Source organism: Camelina sativa, chromosome 11, assembly GCF_030686135.1.
Source record: "Camelina sativa cultivar CO46 ecotype springtype chromosome 11, ASM3068613v1".
In the NCBI taxonomy this organism is placed as follows: domain Eukaryota; kingdom Viridiplantae; phylum Streptophyta; class Magnoliopsida; order Brassicales; family Brassicaceae; genus Camelina; species Camelina sativa.
Genome location: NC_141890.1, coordinates 40,505,230 through 40,528,444, shown reverse-complemented (window position 1 = coordinate 40,528,444; position 23,215 = coordinate 40,505,230). Strand labels below are relative to the sequence as shown.

The window sequence follows — 23,215 nt, the reverse complement described above, 5'->3', positions numbered from 1 at the left end:
TCGAGAATCTGTGGAGTGTCGATCGACACCATGTAGAGGTGTCGGTAGATACAACTAGGGTTTTCGGAAGGTGTCAAACAGGTGTCGGTGGACACCAGGTTGTCAGTGTCGGTCGACACTGGTATGGTGTCGGTCGACACCAACCCTCGTCGGTTGATGATTGCTTGCTTCCTGGTTTGTTTGTATTTGTTTGATGATTGTTTGACTTTGGATTCTCAATTGCTTGTGTGTATAGTTCAGTAGATGGGAGGATTGCATCACTGAGTGTTTATAACAATACTCATGCATCTCAATATGTGTTTGTGGTGCAGGTAAAGGCAAAGTGTGATCGTGGAATCAAGGCGATGAGGAGGAGGATGTTCTAGAGTCTTGATGGATTGTGGTCTAGCTATTGTTAGGTTGCTAGAATTAAGTTGATGGAACATTGTAGGATGTTGGAATCTGGTTATTGACTTGTTGGTTCATTTGGTTATTATTGTTGGAATTTTTACTGGATTATTAGAATTATTTGATTATCAGCTGTTGCTGATTGTTGCTAGGTTGCTAGTGGGTATGGGACCACTAGAAAACTATTATTATTATATATAAAAAAACGGGAAGGGTTGTTTCAGTATGTATGATAAAGTAAACTACAGTACAAAAAACTCTTTCTTTAGCGAACTTTTCACCAAACCCCCCCCCCCCCATTTAAACCCTAGATTTTTTTTTTTCTTTTAGGTTTGTTTGTTTTCTCTCAAATGTTCTCTTCTTCAAGCAAAATCTAAAGATTCTTTTAGTCTGTATCTTTGGGCACTTATCTTTATCGTGGTTTATTTACACCCAGAACTGGAGATTAGAGGGAAGTGAAAGCAGGCTGCAAAAGTGATTCTTATTCTTCGTCGTAGGTGAGTGAGAACGATGAGACAGTGGTGGTGGTCGTAGAGACCATGATGCAGGATACTTAGATTCAGCCTAGTGATGGTGAAGCAGCGAATAAAGTGAAATCTTGAAACAACCCGAGCCGTTTTTTTTTTAATAATAACAATATATAATTAAGCATTACATATTACTTAACTAACCAACCAAACCACAATTCATCATTAAACCAGCAACAACCAATAACATGCCCAGCAGAAACTTATAACATGAATCAACTCAAACACACAACATCATTACAATAACTTTATTAACCAATCTATCCAACAATGTAGCATAATTCTATCCAAGGTTCCAACATCAATTACATAACCATAACACAACAACCGAGACCCTAGATCATCCTCCTCCTCATCGCCATGATTCCACGTCATATTCCTGCACACCACAAACAATAATTGAGATGCGTAAGTATATCACAAATACTTAGTGAGGCAATCCTCCCATCTACTGGGCTATACACACAAGCAACTGAGAAAAAAATCTTTAACAAACAACAAACAAAACACGACAAACCAGGAAAAAACAAGCATCAGCCGTCTGCTGGACAAGTTGGTGTCGACCGACACCTCTCCTCCAACGCCTTGGTGTCAACCGACACCCCTCTCGTGTCGATCAACACCGAATCTGCAACACGTTCTGCATGAAGCCGAAAGTCGTAGATCCGCTTCCCAAAACCTCCAAATCATCCAAAACTCACCCAAAGGTCCTGGAAACTCAAGGGAACCAACAACCAACCACAAACATACAAGAAAACAACACAAACAGCCACAAGAAAAGAAAAACAAAGGATTCTCAGACTTAGATCAGCCATGGTCATGCATTCACCTCTTTTGTAGAAATTTCAGACCCTAAACAACGAAACCTTCGGAAGCTTCTCCTTCTTCTCTAGCACCAGATCTCTCTGTAAGACCCCAACCCTAAAATCCCGTACATGGCCGCACAGGCCAATAAAAATTTCTTAGGGCCTATGTAAATTCTACTCATTCGTTCAACAATATGCAACAACGGATATGTAAAACAGGTGATACAACTTAAATATACGCATTCATTAATTTAGAGATTCAAATTATCCTTAACAAATCATTCTTAACACGATGCATGGTACCAATACAATCCTTAGCAATAAAGACCATAATCTAAAAACTACCCAAGCCACCATCCTCTTCCTCCCTTGCCTCTGTGACACGAGCTGGTCAGCTACTAAATTCTTGGTCATCGGACCTTTCCTTTCCTGCGTCCATAAAAGGAGGCTTAAGCAAACTAGCGGTCATCCCGTCTCACTAGGCTCAGCTCAACAATCTCAATCCGACACAGGGTATATTCCAATCAAGTCACGCAAGTCAAACAATTCAATAGGATAGTTGTCTAAGTCATTTAGACCAACCACCATTCATATTGCAATAGAACACATTAACCATTAACCAAGACAAGCAATTAACGAGAATAAATAAACCACGGGTCAAGAGAATCAACCATAGAACTCGGCCACAGTCACGCACTCACCTTCGGTATCGACCTAAGGTTTAATCTCTCAATTCCTATGCCCAAATCTGATCCCCGCTTCTACACGGACAGATCAATACCGTTAATAACCGATGTATACCCCATATACCATCGACGGATCAAGGTGGAAGGATACTTACCGTTCCTTTCTTGACTTAGACTTAGGATCTCTCGGTTTAAGCTTCGATGGAAACTCTTTCTCTTTCTCGCGGCGGCTCTCGGATGTGTATGCGAACTCTAGAGAATTTTCTAAGGGTTTCTATCTCTTATATAGGGGTGACCAAACCGCCTCGAGTTTCCTCAAAACAATAAGCCTTATTGTCCCCTACCTTCCCTTATTTTTCGCATCAATCCTTATCCGACCAATTTTGCTTTTTCCGCGAGTTTCTATTTCTCTCGGGTTTCCTTTTCCGTGAGTCGGCTTAATCTCCGCAAGATTACCGAGTTCCCGGGCCACCCATCGGCCCATAGTCTAATCGACCCATCCTTGTCCATCGGCCCGATCCATCGTTCACCGATGCAACCATTTCCGGATAGTCCTACTTCACTATCACTCTCACTATCACTATCACTAGGACTTTCATTCCCATTTCCACTCGGACTATCACTTAGACTAAGTACCAGAAATCTCCCATTTTCATCCAGAAACTTACATGCTTGCATCATCTACAATGTAAGCTAAGGATCCCTTTTTCTTCAGTTCAAACATCTGTTCACTACTTCGGTAGTCTCAAACTCCTCTTCTTCAGACTCACGGTCAGTGTCTTATTTGATACGGAGGTTTGTACCAAATTCGTCCTGACGAAGTCCCATTCGTGTACCGCTATCGACACTTATCTGCACTGGTTATCGTACCGCTACCGGCACTTATCGGCACTGGTTACCGTACCGCTATCGGCACTTATCAGCACTGGTTGCCGTACCGCTATCGGCACTTATCGGTACTGGTTTTCGTACCGCTATCGGCACCTATCAGCACTGGTTGCCGTACCGCTATCGTACCTTCTCATGTACCACATACGTACCATCTCATGTACCGCGTACATACCATCCCATGTACCGTGTATGTATCATCTCATGTAATGCGTAAATACCATCCCATGTACCGCGTACGTACCATCCCATGTACCGCGTACGTACCATGGAAATGGGTCGTTACACTCTCCTCCACAGGAATAGATCTTCCCAAACAAGCCAAGAATCTCCCCCAAAAGCCCCACACTCTCAAGCGCTCCTCTCTCTCTTTTCCTCTCTATTTTTCTCTCTAGAACGGCACAAAATCTAAAACCCACGACCCTAGGTCGACTTTCCCTTTAAATACCTTGGTTTAGAGGTTTCACTTAAACCAAATCACTCCAATTCGACAATTAAATCAATCTGGTCGAACCAGAAATTGATGGTGTCGATCGACACTCCCTTAGTACTATCGACACCCACTCCTCAAACCCACAATTTGGTTCGCGGATGTTACAAATCTCATGAGGGAAAGAACGAAGAAGAAGTGAAAGAGGACAAGTCTGAGAAAGAAGATGAGGTATAAGATGGTGCATCTTCTTCGCTACCAAAACTTCATCGTGTTAAACATTTGTCATCCACAAAGCAGGAAACAAAGGAGAAAATTGGCTACGAGAGCACTTTATCTGGTAAGCTATTTCACACTCATCTTATGGTTTGTTTTCCCTAAATTTTTTCATCTCAAGTAATCTCTCTCGAATCCTACCTATTGAGAGGAATTTGAAGCCAAATTTATTGAGGAGTATAAGGACTTGTAATGTATTGTAATTAGTGAATTACTAATGTATAACTTAGTAAGTTTACATACCTTTCATCTTTGTTTCCTTCTTTACCATCACAAGCTCTATCACGACATTTATCCTCATTATTTGCTTCACGACCTTTATCCTCATTATTTGCTTCACGAGCTCTAGCATCATTACCTGTTTCAGAAATCTTGTTCTTTTCCACATAGAGCTCAACTGATTTTGTCCAAATCGCAGCTAGACACATTCTCTGAATTTTTTTAGATACATTATACAACAGCTTCAAGTCTGTAAATATCACATATGGAAGTTTGTACCAGATCCTATGCCCAAACAAATACACCCCAATAAACTCTATCATGTTTGTGAAAACTGTTTCAGGCTTGCGTTCAAGAGTGTGAGTCTCACCTCCTTGATATGTAATCACATTACCTTCTGAGTTGACAAACTTTTCATCATGGTAGATCTGGAAAGTAGCATTATCAGAGCTGAAAAACAAAAGAAAATTGTGTGAATTTCAGAATTTGACAATCTATACAATTGAGAATTTTTTTACTTCCTAACACAATTATCTATTTCGCAATTATCTATATAGAGTTCAGACTCATGTGCCTTCGAGAACCAAGGGGTCTTCGAGCCTGCTGCATCTATCACCAATGCAAATATTAAACCCAAAATATTAGATACTCAAACCATCTATCAACATCTACCATAAAAACGTAAGAACGGATAAACAATGAAAAAATCAGAAATGTTAATCTAAAATTTACCTTCTAGGAATTGGCTCGTCGACTCCCATCTCATCGTCAACACATGGATTAATCACTACTAACTTTCGACGCAATAAGCTATTCTGATTCACCAAGCCCTAAATCTAGGTTTCTTCTTTTACGAGAGAGCCACAAATCGAGTGAGAGATTTGGGGACAAACGAAAAATGAAGTCGTTTTCCAAATAAAAAATGACATTATTTTGGACAAAATTTAACACTCTTAGTTAAAGGAGAACAACGTTGATTTGCTATCTGTGCACACGTGGAATCCACGTCATGTAAGTTTAACTAAAAGATTAACATAATTAATAATTAATCACGTTTTTGTATATTGAGATACAAAATCATAAATATAGGTATAAAATTTAAATAATTTAAAAATACATTAAATTTTGCGTAGTCGATATTCCGATGTATGGATGGAACTACGATTAATCCATAGTGGATTAGTCCATATCAGTGACACATGATTATCTTTATCTATTACAACTTGAATAGTTATGATTTATGATTAATTAGTTAATATCTTTTCAAAATTCTCCACACAAAAAAAAAAATAATAAAAATAAAAAAAAATCTCATTTATAATATTCTTTGGTATCCTTTCTGCAAAAAGGGTATTGCTTTCGTTAAATTTTATATGTTAATTTCTTTTCCAAATCACTTTATTCTTAAAAGGGTAGCCCTCTTCTCAATATCTGGATAAAGCTTAGAGTATACACTGATATTAATTTAACATAGCACATACGCATGCCAATAATTTTAATTATATATAGCAGCATCTATACATTTATTAATTATTCTCATGGAATAATAATACGTACTATCTCTAAAAATGGTAACGTTTATATTAATTGGAACAATATGCAGTTTTCTAATAAATTTATACGGACGATTAGTATTATTGCTACTTGGCTTTGATCAAAAAGGAAAAAAAAGTTATATATATATATATATATATGTTTAGCTACTTGCCAAAATATATATATATATATATATATATATATATATTAGTATTATTGCTATTTAATTCCTCTCCACCTTATTAATCTACATATAGACAAATATGATGATCCAGATCCACTAACGTTTTGATTCGTATCCTTAAATGTGATATGATATATCGATTGCATCGATGATCTCGACATACGTCATAGTAGATTACGAAGGTATTTAAATGGTTATTAAGATGCTTTTGAGTTTTGACAAAACAAATATACGTCTGACGTTCTTTTTGGTTTAATGTGTGAGAACATTCTTGTTTCATTACAAAGAATATTCGTTTTTCGTGTTTGTCATATCCAAGCAAAATTAACCTAACCTGCAGTTTAAAAATATTTGTTTCGCTAACTTCAGATGTTAAATTCTTATTTAGTAATCATCTAGAACATTTTTATTTTATTTTTGAAAATTAATCATCTAGAATATTAAACTCCATTTTAATTACAGTATATAAAAGAAATCGTCATGATCTCCGACTCAAATTTAAGTGTTATTCGACAATTATAACTAGAATGCTATGGCACAAACTTCTTTACGTTAAACTGCATAAGATAAGAGCAGGCCTATATGCCACTTTATCTTTTTTTCGAAAAGAACATATATAGGTGCCATAGCAGTTTATTTCTGTAAGTTAATATAGAAGGAGACAAAAGATCTACGTTTATTTCTCTTTTGATAAACAATAATTTAGAGAAGTTAAAATTCGACCGATGGAATCTTCACGAGCTGCGAGGACGAAAAAAGTTTTGGGGACAAAAACCAAGTGCATGTGAAGTATAGTGGCTTAATGATTAATCTAGCTTTTGTGCATGTATATAATACATTTCAGTTCCTAGGAAATCAATATTGTATTCGAAAAAGTTTTTAAAAATTTCTGTATTTCTACGGTTTTATCTATTAACAGGTATACTTAATTATTTCAATTATTCCATTAGTATCTATATATACACGAAAAACTAACATTTATGAAAAAAGTCTTACCAATTATGTTACATCAATAAGACAATAATCGATTCCCGTAGTCAACTAAGTGCTAATTATATACTCCGTTATGGTTTTACTTTTTGTATCACAACTTGTCATATATATATATCTACGAGTGTTTTAGCCAGCTATCTATATCGTACAAGAAAATAGCATAAAAAACGTTCGACTGTGGTAAGTTGTAAAAATAACTTCTTAGTCAGATAAACTAAATATATATTATAAAGCTAAAAAACAACAGTGTTATGATGAACTAGCTAGATACGATATATATACTCTATGTTGTTTAACATGTCTTTTGAATACGCAACGGAAGACAAATCTTGATAAAATGAAAAGACTAGTCGAAACTCATCTATAACTCATTCACAGAGATAAGAATTATTTTCGATAAAATGTTAAATTAACGTAGCAAAGATAAGATGTAAAACACACCACGGATAAAATCGAGTGCCAGTCGGAAAAGAAAAACATGAAGCTTATGTACGGTATCAATTTTTTATGCATGAACATTAAGAGTAGAGAAGAAAACTATATATCCTCTAATCCTATACGTAATATTGCACTTCAGTGAAGGATCAAACATCATTTAGTTGTTTTAGGACTAAAATATAGAATGTTGCTAAGAATCATGTAAGCTCTTGTGGAACAAAAACGGACTCTTGCATAAACTAAGACAAACATGTGAACTAAAAGAAAAAAAAACCTGTGAACTAAATATGCAACATTAGGTCGAGTCACAAGGTAGATAAATGGGATGTCCAACTAGGTGAGGTCAAGGAGAATAATACTAGTTCACTTTCCTAGCTTTTGGCTCTCCTTCATCGGAAAACTGGATGGTCCTTGGACCGGAGCCAATGCCTATAACTTCTTAGACAATGACTTTCCCAGTCCTTTTATCTATTGTAACCCAAAAAAGTAACAATTTTCTAATCAAAATTTCGGTCAAAATAGGCTTAGATATTTAGATTTTCTTCCATAGATACAAGAGAGTATCACGTGGTCGTGTTAGCTTTTTGTATTATTTTCTCATTAGTTGAAGAGAAATATATACTTGTTTTCTTTGCAATTTGATTACATTTGAGTTTATTTTTTGTCAACTTTGTATATTTAAGTTCGTGTTCACATATTTATATCAGTAGTATATATATGTATGACATCCTCTTCCTGCATTTGCTCCCTATATTCCTCATTATTATTAGTCATGGGGGGAGAGAAGAAGTTTTGCAAGTCGTGGAGCGACATGAAGAAACACTTAAACGACACCGTTTCCAAGAGCTTCGCCGGTCGTTTCTTCAAGCTAGAAGCAAGAAAAACAACTTTCACGACTGAACTCCGAGCTGCAACCGCCACATTCCTCACCATGGCTTACATCATTACCGTCAACGCCAATATCTTAGCCGACTCCGGTGCCACATGCTCCTTCAACGACTGTTCTACAGTGGCCGGTTCTTCACCACCGGGGCCAGACTGCGTACTTGGTTCTAACCCTGGCTACGAAGAATGTATTTCCAGGGTTAAAAAGGACCTTGTTGTGGCTACTTCTTTATCAGCCATGGTTGGTTCATTAGCAATGGGTTTGTTAGCTAATCTCCCTTTTGGACTTGCTCCCGGTATGGGAGCCAACGCTTACATCGCGTACAACGTAGTTGGCTTTCGTGGCTCCGGTTCAATCTCTTACCATACAGCTATGGCCATCGTGCTTCTTGAAGGATGCGCGTTTCTCGCTGTGTCCGCTCTAGGACTCCGCGGGAAGCTAGCCCGTCTCATCCCTCAAACGGTGAGACTAGCATGCGCCGTTGGTATAGGAATGTTCATCGCTTTTGTTGGTTTGCAAATGAACCAAGGCATTGGGCTCGTTGGACCGGATAAGTCAACGTTAGTAACGTTAACCGCGTGTGCGAAGATGGACCCCGTTACGGGAGCTTGTCTAGGAGGGAAAATGAAGAGTTCTACGTTTTGGTTAGCAGCTGTTGGGTTTCTCATAACGAGCTATGGTCTAATGAAGAACGTCAAAGGTAGTATGATTTACGGAATCGTGTTCGTTACGGCTGTTTCTTGGATTAGAGGCACTGAAGTCACAATCTTTCCACACACTCCTCTCGGAGACTCAAACTACAAATACTTCACAAAAATCGTTGACTTCCACAAGATCCAGTCAACGTTAGGAGCTATAAGCTTCACGGAGTTTAAAAACAGCGAGGTTTGGGTTGCGTTCGTTACACTCTTCTACGTTGACCTCCTCGGCACGACCGGAGTACTCTACACGATGGCTGAGATCGGAGGCTTCGTGGAAGACGGGAAGTTCGAAGGAGAGTACATGGCTTACCTAGTCGACGCAGGGTCCTCCGTGGTGGGATCGGCGTTAGGAGTCACTACAACGGCGACGTTCGTGGAGTCATCGGCGGGGTTGAAAGAAGGAGGGAGGACAGGGTTAACGGCCGTTATCGTCGGAGTTTATTTCTTGGCGTCGATGTTTCTGACGCCGTTAGTTACTAACGTGCCGAGGTGGGCGGTTGGGCCGTCGTTGGTGATGGTTGGTGTGATGATGATGGGAGTTGTGAAAGATATCAGATGGGGAGAGACTAAGGAAGCTGTTACGGCCTTTGTGACGATCTTGCTTATGCCGTTGACTTATTCCATTGCTAATGGGATTATTGCTGGTATTGGTATATATCTTGCTCTAAGCATGTACGATGTCGTTTTGGAAGTTGTGAAGTGGCTTAATGGGGTTAGGAAACGGGTTATGAGAGAGCATAACCAAGTTTCATCCGTTGCTACCGTTGAGATTGTTTGATTATTGACGATATCACAAAACCGGTTTTAGTGGTGTGTGAGTGTACACCGGGAGTGGTGGAGCTTTTCACATGGTCGGTCGTTGGATGACCATGCAAAGACCCGTCATGATTGCTCGGTGGTTTTTTTTTTCTCTGTTTTACTTTTTTTTTTTTTGGTTTAGTTTGCGTAGGCGAGAGTAGTGAAGTAACATCGGATGCATCAGCTGCCATGAACGTGTGTTCGATAATTCATGGCTGCTTGTGCATGCATTGTTTGTACTTTGTAGGGTTTAATGTTTCAACTAAATGGCATCTTTTGTTTGTAGCAAATATTTCAATCAAAGACGTTTGGATCCTAAATCGCATTCTGGTTTCTTCTGAATTTGGTATTATGATAATTTAAGTTAATAGGATTCAATTTTGAATCTACTTCGTTTATAAACTGGGTTTAGCTATAAATTAAGAGGATTCAACCCTTGGCTAAAAACTTTTTTGGGGCTTTATTGTTACAATTGGCTGTTTGCAAATGTCATTAGGCATGGGCATGTTCATGGGCCTGGGCACCCTCCTTTGCTCTTTTGGATTGGCTTCTTCATACTTATTAACTTACGATGCCTTCTCACCTACACAAAAGATTTTAACAAAATATTAATAATGTGCATTTTCATTTTTATTTTGGTTTTGGTTCAGGTTTGCTTTGGAATCGGATTTAGTTTATTTTGCTTAGTTTGCTTTTACGAAAAAATTAGCTACCTCAAAACAAAATAGTTTAATTTGGTTTGGTTCAGCTAAATTTGGCCTAGTACATTTTGTAGATTTGGAAAAAAGTTTTAAGAGATAAACAACTTCATAATCATTTAACAATGCAATTGTTCCAGTGCTATAAACCATTAGAAGGCAAGCAATTATGCATATATAAAATAGATGCAAGAAATCTTAACCAAATGGTAGTAGTTTAATGGTTTTCATTTAAGGAGGAATTGTCCGTTTTTACTTGAGTAAAAGTTGCCATGTTCGATCTAGGTCATGGATCAAACCATTAGCCATATCAAATGCATAGTTATCTACCACTCTCATTAAGTCAGTCGAAACGGGTGTCATCATTAGATTCATTAGAAAATATGGTGAGAGGACTTAAGATCCATGAAAAATCCGATAATTAAGTGGGATAAACTAAATCCATTTTGAGAGGATTAATCGTGTGATAAAAGTTCAGATCACCCTTTGGTTACTAAAATAAAGGCTTCTTATATAAAAACATAGTAAAGTTTACTGTGCACCTCAAAGAATATAGAAGTGGTACGTCAACACCTAAACCATAGACGATTTTATTAGAAATAATGCCCCTCAAAATTAAATAAGCACCAGCTTTAGCTCCGGGTCGGGCCGACTCGGATTAAACAGTATGATACGTTTTTCGGAAAGAACTACATCTTATACATTTCAATGCTTTTTTATCAGAGCTGACCGAACCAGCTGATAGGATATATATAAAAAATATATGTTGTTGAGAAAAAATATGATTCTTAGCATATTATATTTAAGAAAAAAAAACTAGAAAACAAACATTTTCGAAATTCAACAAATCAAATCACACTTTGAAATGTTTAAGAAACACACGTAATTTCATGATTTATAGATTTGAATTTGATATTGCTCTAATAGCATTCAAAATGCATTACGGGTTATTTTTATTTATTTATTTATATAAATGTATAGTTTTGTCATTTGTATTGGATTTGGGCTTATAAAAATTTAAACATAGGATTATACGCGTTTGTCAACAAAAAAAAAACAAAGGATTATACACACTTTTGCACCAAAAATTAAAAAGAAAGGTTTATATACACTTATTTCCAAATTTGGTATAGGAAAACATTTAAAAAGGCGATTCCTTCAAACTTTACTCTCTTTTTTTAAGCTTCACAAATACTGTACATCAAATTCACCAAAATCACAACAAATACCAAGCTGAAATCTTTTAGCTTAACAAACATGAGTTTATTATTAGAGTATACAATTATACAATGAATTTAAAGCTCATCGTTTTTGCTGCCTTTATCTTCTGGGGCAGAGGGATGAAGAGGTGAGTTCATGATTGGATACCAGGGGTTCATTGCGATACCACAACGCCCTTGTGGATTGTCTATATCTTTCTCGATCCTTATGAAGCCTTCGTCTCCCCAATCTTTTCCATACGAATTCTTCACTATCCAAAACTTAATTGACTTGTTGGATGGTAAAAATTTTTATGTCACCTGGCTTACAACCGTCATTGTTACTGTCACAGTCCACAAGTTCTTGTTCCGACAGTGAGACAAGTTCTTTTTTATTAATGATCTTGTTGATTCCCTCGACGGCTGCAACTACAGAGAACGCCCAGCAACTGTCTGGTAATGCTCCCGTAGTCTCAATTAGTTAGATTGCAATAACATATCTTTACGATCAACAAAGACTTAACTAGTCTGACGACACATTAAGCTTAATCTACAATTTTTCTTATTATACATTACATGTTAGAGGTGGCGTACTAATTTCGATGATATTATTGAACAATCCAAAGCTGTTAAATCTTAAAATATGTTGTTTTTCTTAAGCACTCAAGCTGTTGAATTGTTCTTCAAGTTTCCAGAAAGTGAAAACATTATTTTTTTCTTTCACTGAAAGCAAAACAGAGAGATTCTTGAGAGAATTTTATGTTTTGAGACTTACGACAATATTCCCCTTGAGACTTGACACCAGTGACGGCTCCCTCCCTTCTCCAATCAACAGACGTCGGCAGTTCTACTTCTACCGTGTTCTCATGCATGAACCGTCCTGAAACATTTTCATACGTTTCCTCGCCATCGCAAGTGTAACAATTACCGTACATGTCAAAAAACTCTTCGAAGGTCAAGTCAGCGAAGTTATTCAGCTTAAGGTTGTAGGGTACGGTCATGGTATCGTGGACGTACTTCACATTATCTTTAAAAATTTCCAATCTACGATCCATCTCATCGGTTCCCCTTACGATAGAGTAGTGCCCCATCCACTTCTCGTATAACTTAGATAAGCTCTCTTCGCTCACCAAATCCAACTCTTCGAAGTTGAATCCCAGAGCAAAATTGAAAATGAGAAGCAAAGAGAAAATGATCAAGAAAAGTCTTTTCATCTTCTGATTCATTGTTAGTAAAAGATTTACAGGTGATAGTTTTTCAGTAAATGATATAAAATATGTATTTATATAGGTTAAGATAGTTGCTATGAGGAATACTTTTTCTTTGACAAACAGCTTGTAGAAAGCAAGGCGAGCTAAGTCTCAGTTTATCCTATTTCCTACGTATATTAACCGAAAAGACCGTAATATACTTTAACCAATAAAAAGTTCTGGATAATATAAAATGAACGTCTGTTTTATTAAATAATTCATTTACTTGCTGCATAAGTTTTTATAACCGGATACGAAACAAGACAAATTCTTTCGGGCTAGACAGCTAGAGCGTGGGTTATAAAAATAACTTTTGTTTCTGTTTAGGAAAATACTCCTCTGTTTCACAAATTGTTATTCTACATTTTCTCTAATGCTAAATTTTCTATATTTTTCTATGAATATTAGAAATGTCAATCTAGTTTTTTTTTCTTTTTGTGTTTGAAGGCCAAAGTACTTTGTAAATCTCCTATTTTGTAGAGAAATTTTTTTTTTTTTTTTTTTTTTTTTTTTTTTTTTTTTGTCAAACGTAAAGAAATATCTATGAGACGAGTTCTTACCTATATCATGTACTACGAAGATACCTAATTCACGTATTACGAAGAGATCAACCCTAGTTGACAAGAAAAAGAAAACAAATATACTAAAAATTGTGAGAACATGCATTAATTTTTAATTTTTTTGATTGGTAGTCGACTCATTTTTATTTGATCAAATCGCTTTTTTTTAACACACTTGTTCTTGATAATACACAAAATGTTGCACGACTCACGATGTCCTATATGAAAACTTATTTAAATTTAAAGATATCAAAATGCATATGCAGGTCTAATGTTACTTTTTTTTTAATTTAGAACCTAATTATTTGTGTAAGAGTCGTTATTAGATCAACACCAAAATTCAAAATCTGCATATTGATTAAAAAAAATATGTGCCTTAAAATATCAAATAAACATAAACCGAAATCTAATAAAAATGATAATCAAATAAAATTTGAGGCTAAATCATAACTAAATCATTAATAAACCAATATATGCCTATATTAATAGGCATGTTTTTAGAAAATTTACAGTTATATAGATATAGGCAAGAAAGAATTACACATTTTAAAAACAATTTGGAAAGATGAATATTGGAGGTTCGTGCGAAGACATAGAGTGCTAAGACGTAGTAGGAAGTAGCTATGGATCTGGATTTGTCAATTCATTGATGACAAAAAGAAAAATAATAGCAATTCGCAAAGACTCTTAAATAGTATTAAACAAGTGCTAGTATGTGATAACGTGAAAGATCGAGGGTGGAGAGCATCTATATCTATATATAATTAAACCAAACTGCTTAGATCTTGTTTGAACCTAGTCTTCTCTCGATCCCTTGTTTTCAAGCTGAAATATTCCAACGATTGATGTGTTCTTCACACAGAGAATCTTTATACTAATAAACAGGTATGGTTTAAATAGTAACTTTTGTAAATTAATATTTGAAACATTAATAAACACAACATATTGATTTGGGATTGTTATTCGTTAGTGAGCCAATTTTGCATTTGGCCACAAATATGCTTGTGTGTTTTCAATTCTTTTTCACATTTTGGAGGCCATGATTTTTCATATTTTCTTATATATGCAGGTAAGGAAAAGATGGATCGTCTGCCCAACAACGCTAAACAAGAGAAGTATATTCTAGGGCCCTCATCAGGCGCCATCCATGGGGTATATATATATATATATATATATATATATTCATTCATCTTATTAAAAAAGGTTTTTAATAAATCTGATGCTTGATTCTCTTCCTAATTCATCAGAAGCGTACTTCTGGGGATTCACTTTATTGCATCTTCAAGATCCCTAAGTGTCTCACTCACAACAACCACAATGCATATGGCTATCAACCCACAGTAGTGGCCATAGGCCCTTACTATCGCGGAAATCAACAACTAAATTGGATTGAAGGGCAAAAAAAAGAATTTAAGGAATTGTTTATAAAGAATACAGGAAGTGGTGTGAACGAAGATGCACTATATAAAGCATTGGCACTCAAGGTAAGTGAGATTAGAAATTCATATTTAGATCTTTCTGGAGCGGTGTCAGAAAAAAGAAAGAAGAAAAATGATCCCTCTGGATCTTCATATGATCAAGATGCTCATGATAATAAAGCTCTAATCAACATGATGGTTCTTGATGGTTGTTTTCTTCTCGTATTGTTCCTAACTAATGCAGAAAAAATCTCCAAGCAAAATGCAATTTTTAGTATGCCGTGGGCTCTTCCATCTATTAGGAGAGATCTTCTCCTTCTAGGAAATCAGATTCCACTGGTTGTTCTACACACTCTACTAGACACAGCAAAATTTTTGCAGCCAAGTGATTTACAAGAAATCGCTCTTAAGTTCTTCAACGGTTCCTTTAAAGTTGGAGAGCGATCTTTGGTAAAGAAACACCCCAAATTTGAAGCAAAGCATCTTCTTGATCTGATCCGTCAGACTTTCATTTTCATTCAACCTCCTCAAACTACTAGTGCTACAATACCAGCTGAAGGAGACAACAATGCTGTCAATCTCAATCAACCTCCTCAAACTACTAGTGTTACAATTCCAGATGAAGGAGACAACAATGCTGCCAATCTCAATCAACCTCCTCAAACTACTAGTGCTACAATTCCAGCTGAAGGAGACAACAATGGTGCCATTGCACGTCAGACTAGGTTAACATTGCCAGTGAACAAGCTTCGTAGCCGTGGCGTTAAATTTGAGGTCAAGAAGGGTGCGCGGACATTATTGGATATAAGTTTCAAGAATGGAGTGCTTCAAATTCCAGAAATAATCCTGGATGATTTTATGAGTGTTTTTTTGTTAAATTGCATTGCATTTGAGCAGTTCCATGCAAATTCAAAAACCGAGATAACAAGCTACGCTATGTTCATGGGCTGCCTTATTAACAGTGAGAGAGATGCATATATCTTGCTGAGAAAGGGATCATACAGAACTATCTCGGAACAGATCAAGATGAGGTGTCTCGATTTTTCAAGAGAATCTTGAATGATTACGTGTTTGATGACGAAAATAGCTACTTGGCCGCTGTAATCAAGGATGTAGACGAGTATTCTTCGAATGGTTGTACTGTGTGGTGGGCAAGTTTCAAGCAAACTTACGTTGGTTCTCTATGGATTGCTCTATCAAAGTTAGCCGCTTTAGCTATTCTTCTGCTTACAATAGCTCAAGTGGTCTTGGCAGCTATTGCTTTAAAAAGCGGCAACAAACAAGGTTGATTAATGTTCTTGGATTTTAGTGTCATGTTGTTTAATTGTTGTGTGTGTGCTACGTGCAGCGCATCTTGACTAGCTTGTGTATGGACTATTACGTGTATGATTCGATGGGTATGTTTCTTGTGGTTTTCCATTTGTTTTCAAGTACTTTTCTTAATTCACGTCTGGTAATTGGGAATGGTTTTTGTAACTTTTGTTTATGATTCAAAGCCCTGTGTGGCTTTTAGTATATCTTATCTTATATCTTATATATATATATATATATATATAGAAGGTTTTTCTCAACTTTTTCTAATAACATGACACATGGCTTCTTATATAGCTGACACATGTCCTTATTCTCAATTTAATTCAAAACTATGGGTTAAAGAAACTTAAATATATCCATCTCAGTTCTCTAGCCAATAAGTCATAAACTCATTTCAATTTAAATTCAAAACTATGGAGCAAAGAAACCAAAAAAACCAAAAAAATAGGCCCGTACCCTAGCTAACATGACTAATTAAAAAAGTTAAATGTATTTTCTTTCTTCTCCACGCCTCTCTGCTTCTACGAACTTGACATCATTTCATGGGATCAACTACATAATCTGAGAAGGTATTAATGTTTTACTTATGGTTGGTTGTCCCTCATTTCTCATATCATCATCAATTCTATAACCTGCTTTATTCTTCTTTGATGACGTAATCGGTTAAAAATCACATTATTTATTATATAGAACTACTCTGACTTATCTTCCTCTACCAAATCTTTAATTATTTTTAGTTTTTTAATTTAATATTATTTCATAGCAAAAAAACTCTATAGTTTACTTTTGTTAAAGAAAAAGTGATCTATTTTACAAAAATATATTTTATTCTATTTTGTTTTTACGATTTATAAAATTTTCACTTATTTTTTTATCGTAATCGGAACTTTATTACTTAACTATTTTGATCGGTTTCACATGTCAATATTTACTATATATAAAACTATAATAAAGTAGAGTTATGAGAAATTGTCATTTGGCACCCCTCTATTTTTTAAAACATGTGTCATTTTATCAATTTTAATGAAATAAAAAGACACATTATTGCTAATCTAAAACTAAATTGTCTACACACATTTTTTTAATTTGGGACATTTTATTTGTTCAGTTTCTTTAGATTTACATTTTATTCTCTCAATCAGTTACCTTTATGACATTATGGGTGAACGTTTTCTTTTGTTCAAACTGTTCATGTTGCAGTAATGCATATGACCAAATTAATTATAATTAATATGCTTTATAATTGTATTTATTACCATAAATGTGATTACTCAGAATAATGTGTTAATGAAATTCCTTACAAACTTCAAACAGTGTTTAGCTATATGTCTTTCTTTTTATTTCTTATGAAGTTTTTTTTAAAAACATGATGTCTTGCAGTATGATGATTAACAAATTAATTTCTCTATGAATATTTGAAGAAATTGTTTACAAAGCCATGTCAATGTTTTTTTTTGTTGGTATCAGAGTCTTGTCAATATTTATTAGCTTCTTTCAAAGGATTATGTTTTATGATAGTCATGATTTAAAGTTTTTGCATTGTTTTGTAATGTGATTTTTTTAACTTTCAAACTATAGTTGGAAGTCTTAAGCGATGAAGATGAGCCTAATGCTTGACTCCTAAAGCACAATCTCTTTGGCTTTGAATATTCACTCATAATATTATAGTTGTAAGTCCCTTAGATTTTTCCTCTTAAGTCATCTGATCTTCAACTACAATATATTTCTGAGTTTATGTTTTGTAAATTTGCTTTGTTTTTCATTTTTAAAAGTTCTTTATCCCCATTACAAAAAAATATTTAACTTTGCATATTGATAAAAAAATTGAGCCTAATTTTACCGTGTAATGAATATATAAATGATCAAAAGATCACATTTTCTTTATGCCTTTTTGGAATCACTTCCCAAACTTTACAACATCCTTTTGTAAAACATTACATAGACCTATTGTAAAATATTTAATATATATATACATATTGTAACCTCAATACTTGACATATGTCAATCATTAAAATTGGTCTAAATTTTAGTAGATTAACCTGTACAAAAGCAAAACTACTTTTATATCGCATTGGTATTGTTTAAGTTACCAATCATACTTCATGTCTACTTTCCTGTAACTCTTACTCCATCCGTCATTATGCCGAGTAAAGCTTACACCATTTCCAATGGTTATCTATATTTTTATATTTTACATTTAGGGTATAATTTTGAAGAGATATAGTTTAGTATTTAGAGTATAAGATTAAAAGTACGTGAAAGTAAAGCTATTTTAGTATTTTCAGAATTTAGAAATAATTTGCTAAATTTAAAACCAAAACTTATTTTTATGCAATATGTGAAAATTGTCCTTCTTTTAACACACTTCATAATTATAAACTTATAAATGTATGTATTTAAATTCTTTTCAAGACACATATAAATAATATTACGAACATTTCATATATAATTTAATGAAATTTTATGTTACATACAAAATATTTGATTTTATAACCCACGCATCGCGTGGGTAACTTTCTAGTTAATTATAAACTTGGGTTTGCAAGAGTCCGTTTGATTTTTATAAAAAGAGTCGTGAGAGAAGTTCTCCAATATATCTTGCTTTCGGCATTCAACCTTAATGAATCAAGAATCTAACTAATTAAGCTAAATGTCCTTCAATTCACACAATCTACGAGCCGTATAGATTATGACTTATCGGACCAATGTCAAACTTTGGTTATGAATTGCAATACTTTCTTTTCTTTTGAATGTAATGTTATTTTTTGAACCAAATTTCTCGTTAGTCAAGCTCCTCCGAGAACAACGAGGACCATCTAAATCGTTGGTCGAGCATCTATATGTTCACAGGCCGTCCTTGAACTTTGCCGGGTGAAATTAAATACATTATTCATTACCATTTTACCTAACTTGTAAGCGCAGAGAAAACTCGGACAGTTTGTGTTTTTTTTTTTGTTACGGGAAAAGTACCAAAAATTATGTCAATATGTTTTCTTTAGAAGAAAAAAACATGAATTGTTTTTCATTTCCCGAATAACTCATCTAATAAAAATTCTCAACGTAATGCACAGTTTAACAAAATGTTGTAAGTTTAATCCAGCTAACATTTGTTAATAATTAAGTGAAAATACACCAGTTCCATCTTATCCACTTATTAGTAGGCCTGTGCGTTCGGATATCGGATTGAATTCGGTTCGGATTTTTTCGGATTTCGGTTTTTTTGGATATTGACTCTAACATCCATTCCGGTATTTATAAAATTCGGTTCGGTTTCGGTTCGGATAATTTGGATTTCGGATCATTTCGGTTATGATTGTCGATAACCAAAACTAAATCAAAAGTTATTGGAAAATGTTTTATTCTAATATTTTTTAATCTTGTTGTACCCAGATAACCATACTAATGGGGTATTAAAACAAAGAAAAAGATAGAAATTTAGTAAATGACAAGGTTCCCATAGAACCATACAAATATATAAAAGATATGAGCCATATCTATAGGAATATCATACTATTTCTTATATGTTCGGTTATATTCGGATATCTATTGGATATCGGTTCGGATCAGATAATATCCGATATCCAAAATAATGAAAGCCAAGAACCAATCGGTTATTTCCTTAATATCGGTTCGGTTTTAATCCGCTTATTTCGGTTCGGATACGGTTCGGATTTTCGGATTCGGATTTTATGCCCAGACCTACTAATTAGAATGACATAATTTGTATGTAGAAAAACTAAAAACCCACAAAATTTATATCTCAATTTAAATATTTATATATATATATATATATATATGTTTAAAAAATAAAAATATGATTAATGTTTAAAAATAAAAATATGATTAATGAAAATATAATGTTTAAAAAATATGTTTAAAAAATATTTTTCAAAATATGATTTACCAAAATAAAAATAGGATTAAGAATATAATGTACAAAATAATATTCAAAAAATTGTTATAAAAATATTATTTAAAAATATATTTTAAATAATTTTTATAAAAAAATAATGTATGAAAATATAACTAAAAAATAAAAATAATATTAAAATATAATTTATTAAAATATAGCATTATGTATGAAAATATGATTTTATTTTTTTTGAAAAATATGATTTAGAAAATTTAAATGTATAAAAATATGCTTTAGATATATGATATTTAAAAATATTATTTAAAATATGAATTGTAAAAAATATAATGCACAAAAATAAGATTTGAAAACTATAACTTAAAACAAATCTGTTGTCACTATATTTACATTGTACATTTAATAAATTTGTAATCAAACACTTGATTTTTTGAAACAAAAAAAAAGTCAGTCATAACATAAATAAATATGTCATAACATATGGTCTTCACGTAGGTCACTTTAGCAATTTTTATAAAACGTTAATAAATCTTTTATCAAAGAAAAGATTTTTGTTTAAATAAAAAAATCTGTCATAGCCTAAAACAAATATGCTATCACTAGATGTTAAAACTAGTAATTTTTTTTGTAAAATAATTTGTCACGTTACGACAGATTTTTGATGAAGAAAATAACTGTAAAATATAAAACTGCCAGACATTATATCAAATCTGTCATATATTATGAAAGTATGTGTTGTCTTATAAATAATTTTGTCGTGAAAAATAATCTGCTATTAATTATAAATATGTCGTAACTATCGTTAAAAAAATCTGTAGTCCAAACTGAGACTGTTATAAAATATTTGTCATGCAAAAACAAATTTGTTGTTTACAAACAAATCTGTCACAATTAGTCTGACAAACTTTTGAAAATATTTTGATTTTTTTTTAAAAATTGCTAGGAGGGTAAATTTAACTTTTTTCTAACAAAAGAAAAAATATATTTTAGGCAAAAAATAACTCATCTAACCCTCACATTTTACAAGATAGTTTAGTAACTAAACTCTTAATTTGAGTCATTGTAGTTGTTTTGCAATAATTAATGGATTTTCTAATCATCCCAAAGATTGTAATTAGTTTATGAAATTTACGAGAAACATGAATAAAGTTGTGTAACACGAATAGAGTATTGATTCTCTTTTACAACCAATACCAAAGATCTACTTCTGAAGCAACATTTTATCGAGGCTGCAAATTTGGTATACAATGTCAAAATTTTGTGGAAGTATACACAAAATGTTACATAATAATAATTTCATGTAATGAAACTAGCAAACGTGAAGAATAAAGTAAAAGTAAAAGTAAAATGGAAGCTTAGTACGATTTTTATAAATGATGGGTACTCATTGTCTTCTTTGAAAGCCTATGCTCATAGTTATGAAGTAGATGATCAGTGCTGCAAAAAGAAAAAAAAAAATTTAAACTAAGATGAAATAAATTTGTAATAATTAAAAGTACACGTAAATGCATTTTGAAACTTACATCCAAAAGTTTTTGGTTGAAAATGTAATGATGTACCGGATGGTGTTATAACTATACACATACATAAACAAAGAAAATCATCAACTTTTTAATTAAATTAGTGAACCAATTGTTTAGAAAATTTGGTCTAAACGCTAAACCGGTTCATTGGACCTAATCTGTATAAAGTATAAAACCATTTAACTTTTTAGTACAAAAGAACTGATGATACGATACTGACCTGAATCACAGTTTGTAGTGGAATTGTGGTTGTCACACATACAAACATGCCTAAGCCCTCCACCATCAGCAGATTCGTAACCACAAGTCCCAGAAGTTGCAACACATGCACGACAAAACGCATCACTTCCTTGTAGCTCGTACTTGACACGTATACCGTAAGCCCAATCAGACGGTCCTCTAAGCTTCAAGGGTGCGAGATTATACGCACTACTGTATCCTTCACACTCTAACTTACTTAGATTAATCGCTTTTACGGACTCAAACCCGACCGCACAACACATGGGTGGACCTGACCCGGAATGTATACCCGGTTGTCTGTATCCGACCATGTCCCAAGCTGGACATGACATGTATTCTTCGCAGCTCATTCCTGAGATGTTGCGGCATGGCACTTTCTTTTCCGGGAAGCCTATAAACCAGCATTTAACCGGAGAAAGAACCAAATTAAACCGGACTCCGAGTGTTAATAATCGGATTGGTTTAAGTTTTAAAAAAAAAATCATCATCCAAACTGAATTTTGGTATATGGAAAAAGATATAATAATTTTTCAGTTACCTATGTATGAAAGGTATATGTAATCATATTAATTAATGTAATAATAATATTCCTCATAATTAAATAATAATAATAATAATAATAATAATCATAATCATAATAATAATAATAATAATAATAATAAATCAAACTGATTAACCGAAAATCCAACAAATAAAACGAACTCAAATTCTAAATCGGATTATAAGATTACAAAGAAATCAAAATCTAATGTTAAGTTGTTTTTATGAAGAATCCAAACTAATTTTCAAAAGTTGTCTAGCCTAAGTTGAAACTTAAATAAATTAAAATTCAATATCTTAGTTGTTTTTTTTTCTTGAAGTGTTTGTTGTAGTAACTTACTAACCTTGAAATATAGGAGATTTAGGAGAACATCCAATCAACATAAAGACATTATCAGAGGTAGGATTGAAATAAGGAGCTCTCCAATCCTCAGCTTCAAAGCCATTGCCTTTGCCGCCGAGCACGATGGTTTGGCAGGTCGACATGTGAGGATCATGCAGTGTTATGGACTGATATGCGTAATCGATGTCCAACACTCTATAAGAACCTGAACTTATGTGAAACATCAAGACATCGTTCATACAAAACAAGAGATCTCTATACCCTGGATGCCCACATCCATTTCGGATTCCAAACGGATAGTCAATGGTTATGTTTCCACAGTATGATCGGCATGCATCCACAATGCAAAGCTCCATGAGTGCCAGAGAGGATAGAATCAAGATCAAGATTTTCATTTTCTTTATTGGGTCTGTTTACAAGAGAGTGATGTGTGTGATCTTTGATGCAGAGAGAGTATAGAGTTATATCTGAAGATTGCTTGCAGCTTAAGAGATTCTTTGCTTG

The 23,215-nt window shown here is 34.0% G+C and overlaps 2 protein-coding genes and 2 pseudogenes across 3 annotated transcripts; 2 read left to right on the top strand and 2 right to left on the bottom strand.

Moving 5' to 3' along the window:
- The first annotated feature begins 8,047 nt into the window (after positions 1 to 8,047).
- LOC104725539 (adenine/guanine permease AZG2 pseudogene) lies at positions 8,048 to 10,075 on the top strand (annotated as a pseudogene). The gene has a single exon (XR_015571190.1). The product of XR_015571190.1 is annotated as an adenine/guanine permease AZG2 pseudogene (transcript).
- Positions 10,076 to 11,748: 1,673 nt separating this feature from the next.
- On the bottom strand, positions 11,749 to 12,878 carry LOC104728759 (KDEL-tailed cysteine endopeptidase CEP2 pseudogene; annotated as a pseudogene).
- Positions 12,879 to 14,249: 1,371 nt separating this feature from the next.
- LOC147935215 (UPF0481 protein At3g47200-like) lies at positions 14,250 to 16,358 on the top strand. The gene is made up of 3 exons (XM_087471019.1): positions 14,250 to 14,347; positions 14,532 to 14,614; positions 14,710 to 16,358. Exons 2-3 carry the CDS (start codon positions 14,543 to 14,545, stop codon positions 15,937 to 15,939), a joined length of 1,302 nt encoding a protein of 433 aa, XP_087327145.1. The 5' UTR covers positions 14,250 to 14,347; positions 14,532 to 14,542; the 3' UTR covers positions 15,940 to 16,358.
- A 4,907-nt stretch (positions 16,359 to 21,265) lies between these two features.
- On the bottom strand, positions 21,266 to 23,207 carry LOC104725537 (uncharacterized). Its single transcript, XM_010444204.3, has 4 exons — positions 22,713 to 23,207; positions 21,809 to 22,219; positions 21,589 to 21,639; positions 21,266 to 21,502 (listed from the first exon to the last, which is right to left on the bottom strand). The coding sequence occupies exons 1-4, from the start codon at positions 23,104 to 23,106 to the stop codon at positions 21,450 to 21,452; spliced, it is 909 nt and encodes a 302-aa protein (XP_010442506.1). The 5' UTR covers positions 23,107 to 23,207; the 3' UTR covers positions 21,266 to 21,449.
- Between the last annotated feature and the right edge of the window lie 8 nt (positions 23,208 to 23,215).

Excerpts from the sequence above, each read along its gene's own strand:
- LOC104725537 (XM_010444204.3), bottom strand. The coding sequence starts at position 23,106 with ATGAAAATCTTGATCTTGATTCTATCCTCTCTGGCACTCATGGAGCTT. Across the intron at positions 22,220-22,712 it reads TAAATCTCCTATATTTCAAG|GCTTCCCGGAAAAGAAAGTG; the intron begins GTTAGTAAGTTA and ends GCTGGTTTATAG. Across the intron at positions 21,640-21,808 it reads CACTACAAACTGTGATTCAG|TTATAACACCATCCGGTACA; the intron begins GTCAGTATCGTA and ends GTATGTGTATAG.
- LOC147935215 (XM_087471019.1), top strand. The coding sequence starts at position 14,543 with ATGGATCGTCTGCCCAACAACGCTAAACAAGAGAAGTATATTCTAGGG. Across the intron at positions 14,615-14,709 it reads CATCAGGCGCCATCCATGGG|AAGCGTACTTCTGGGGATTC; the intron begins GTATATATATAT and ends CTAATTCATCAG.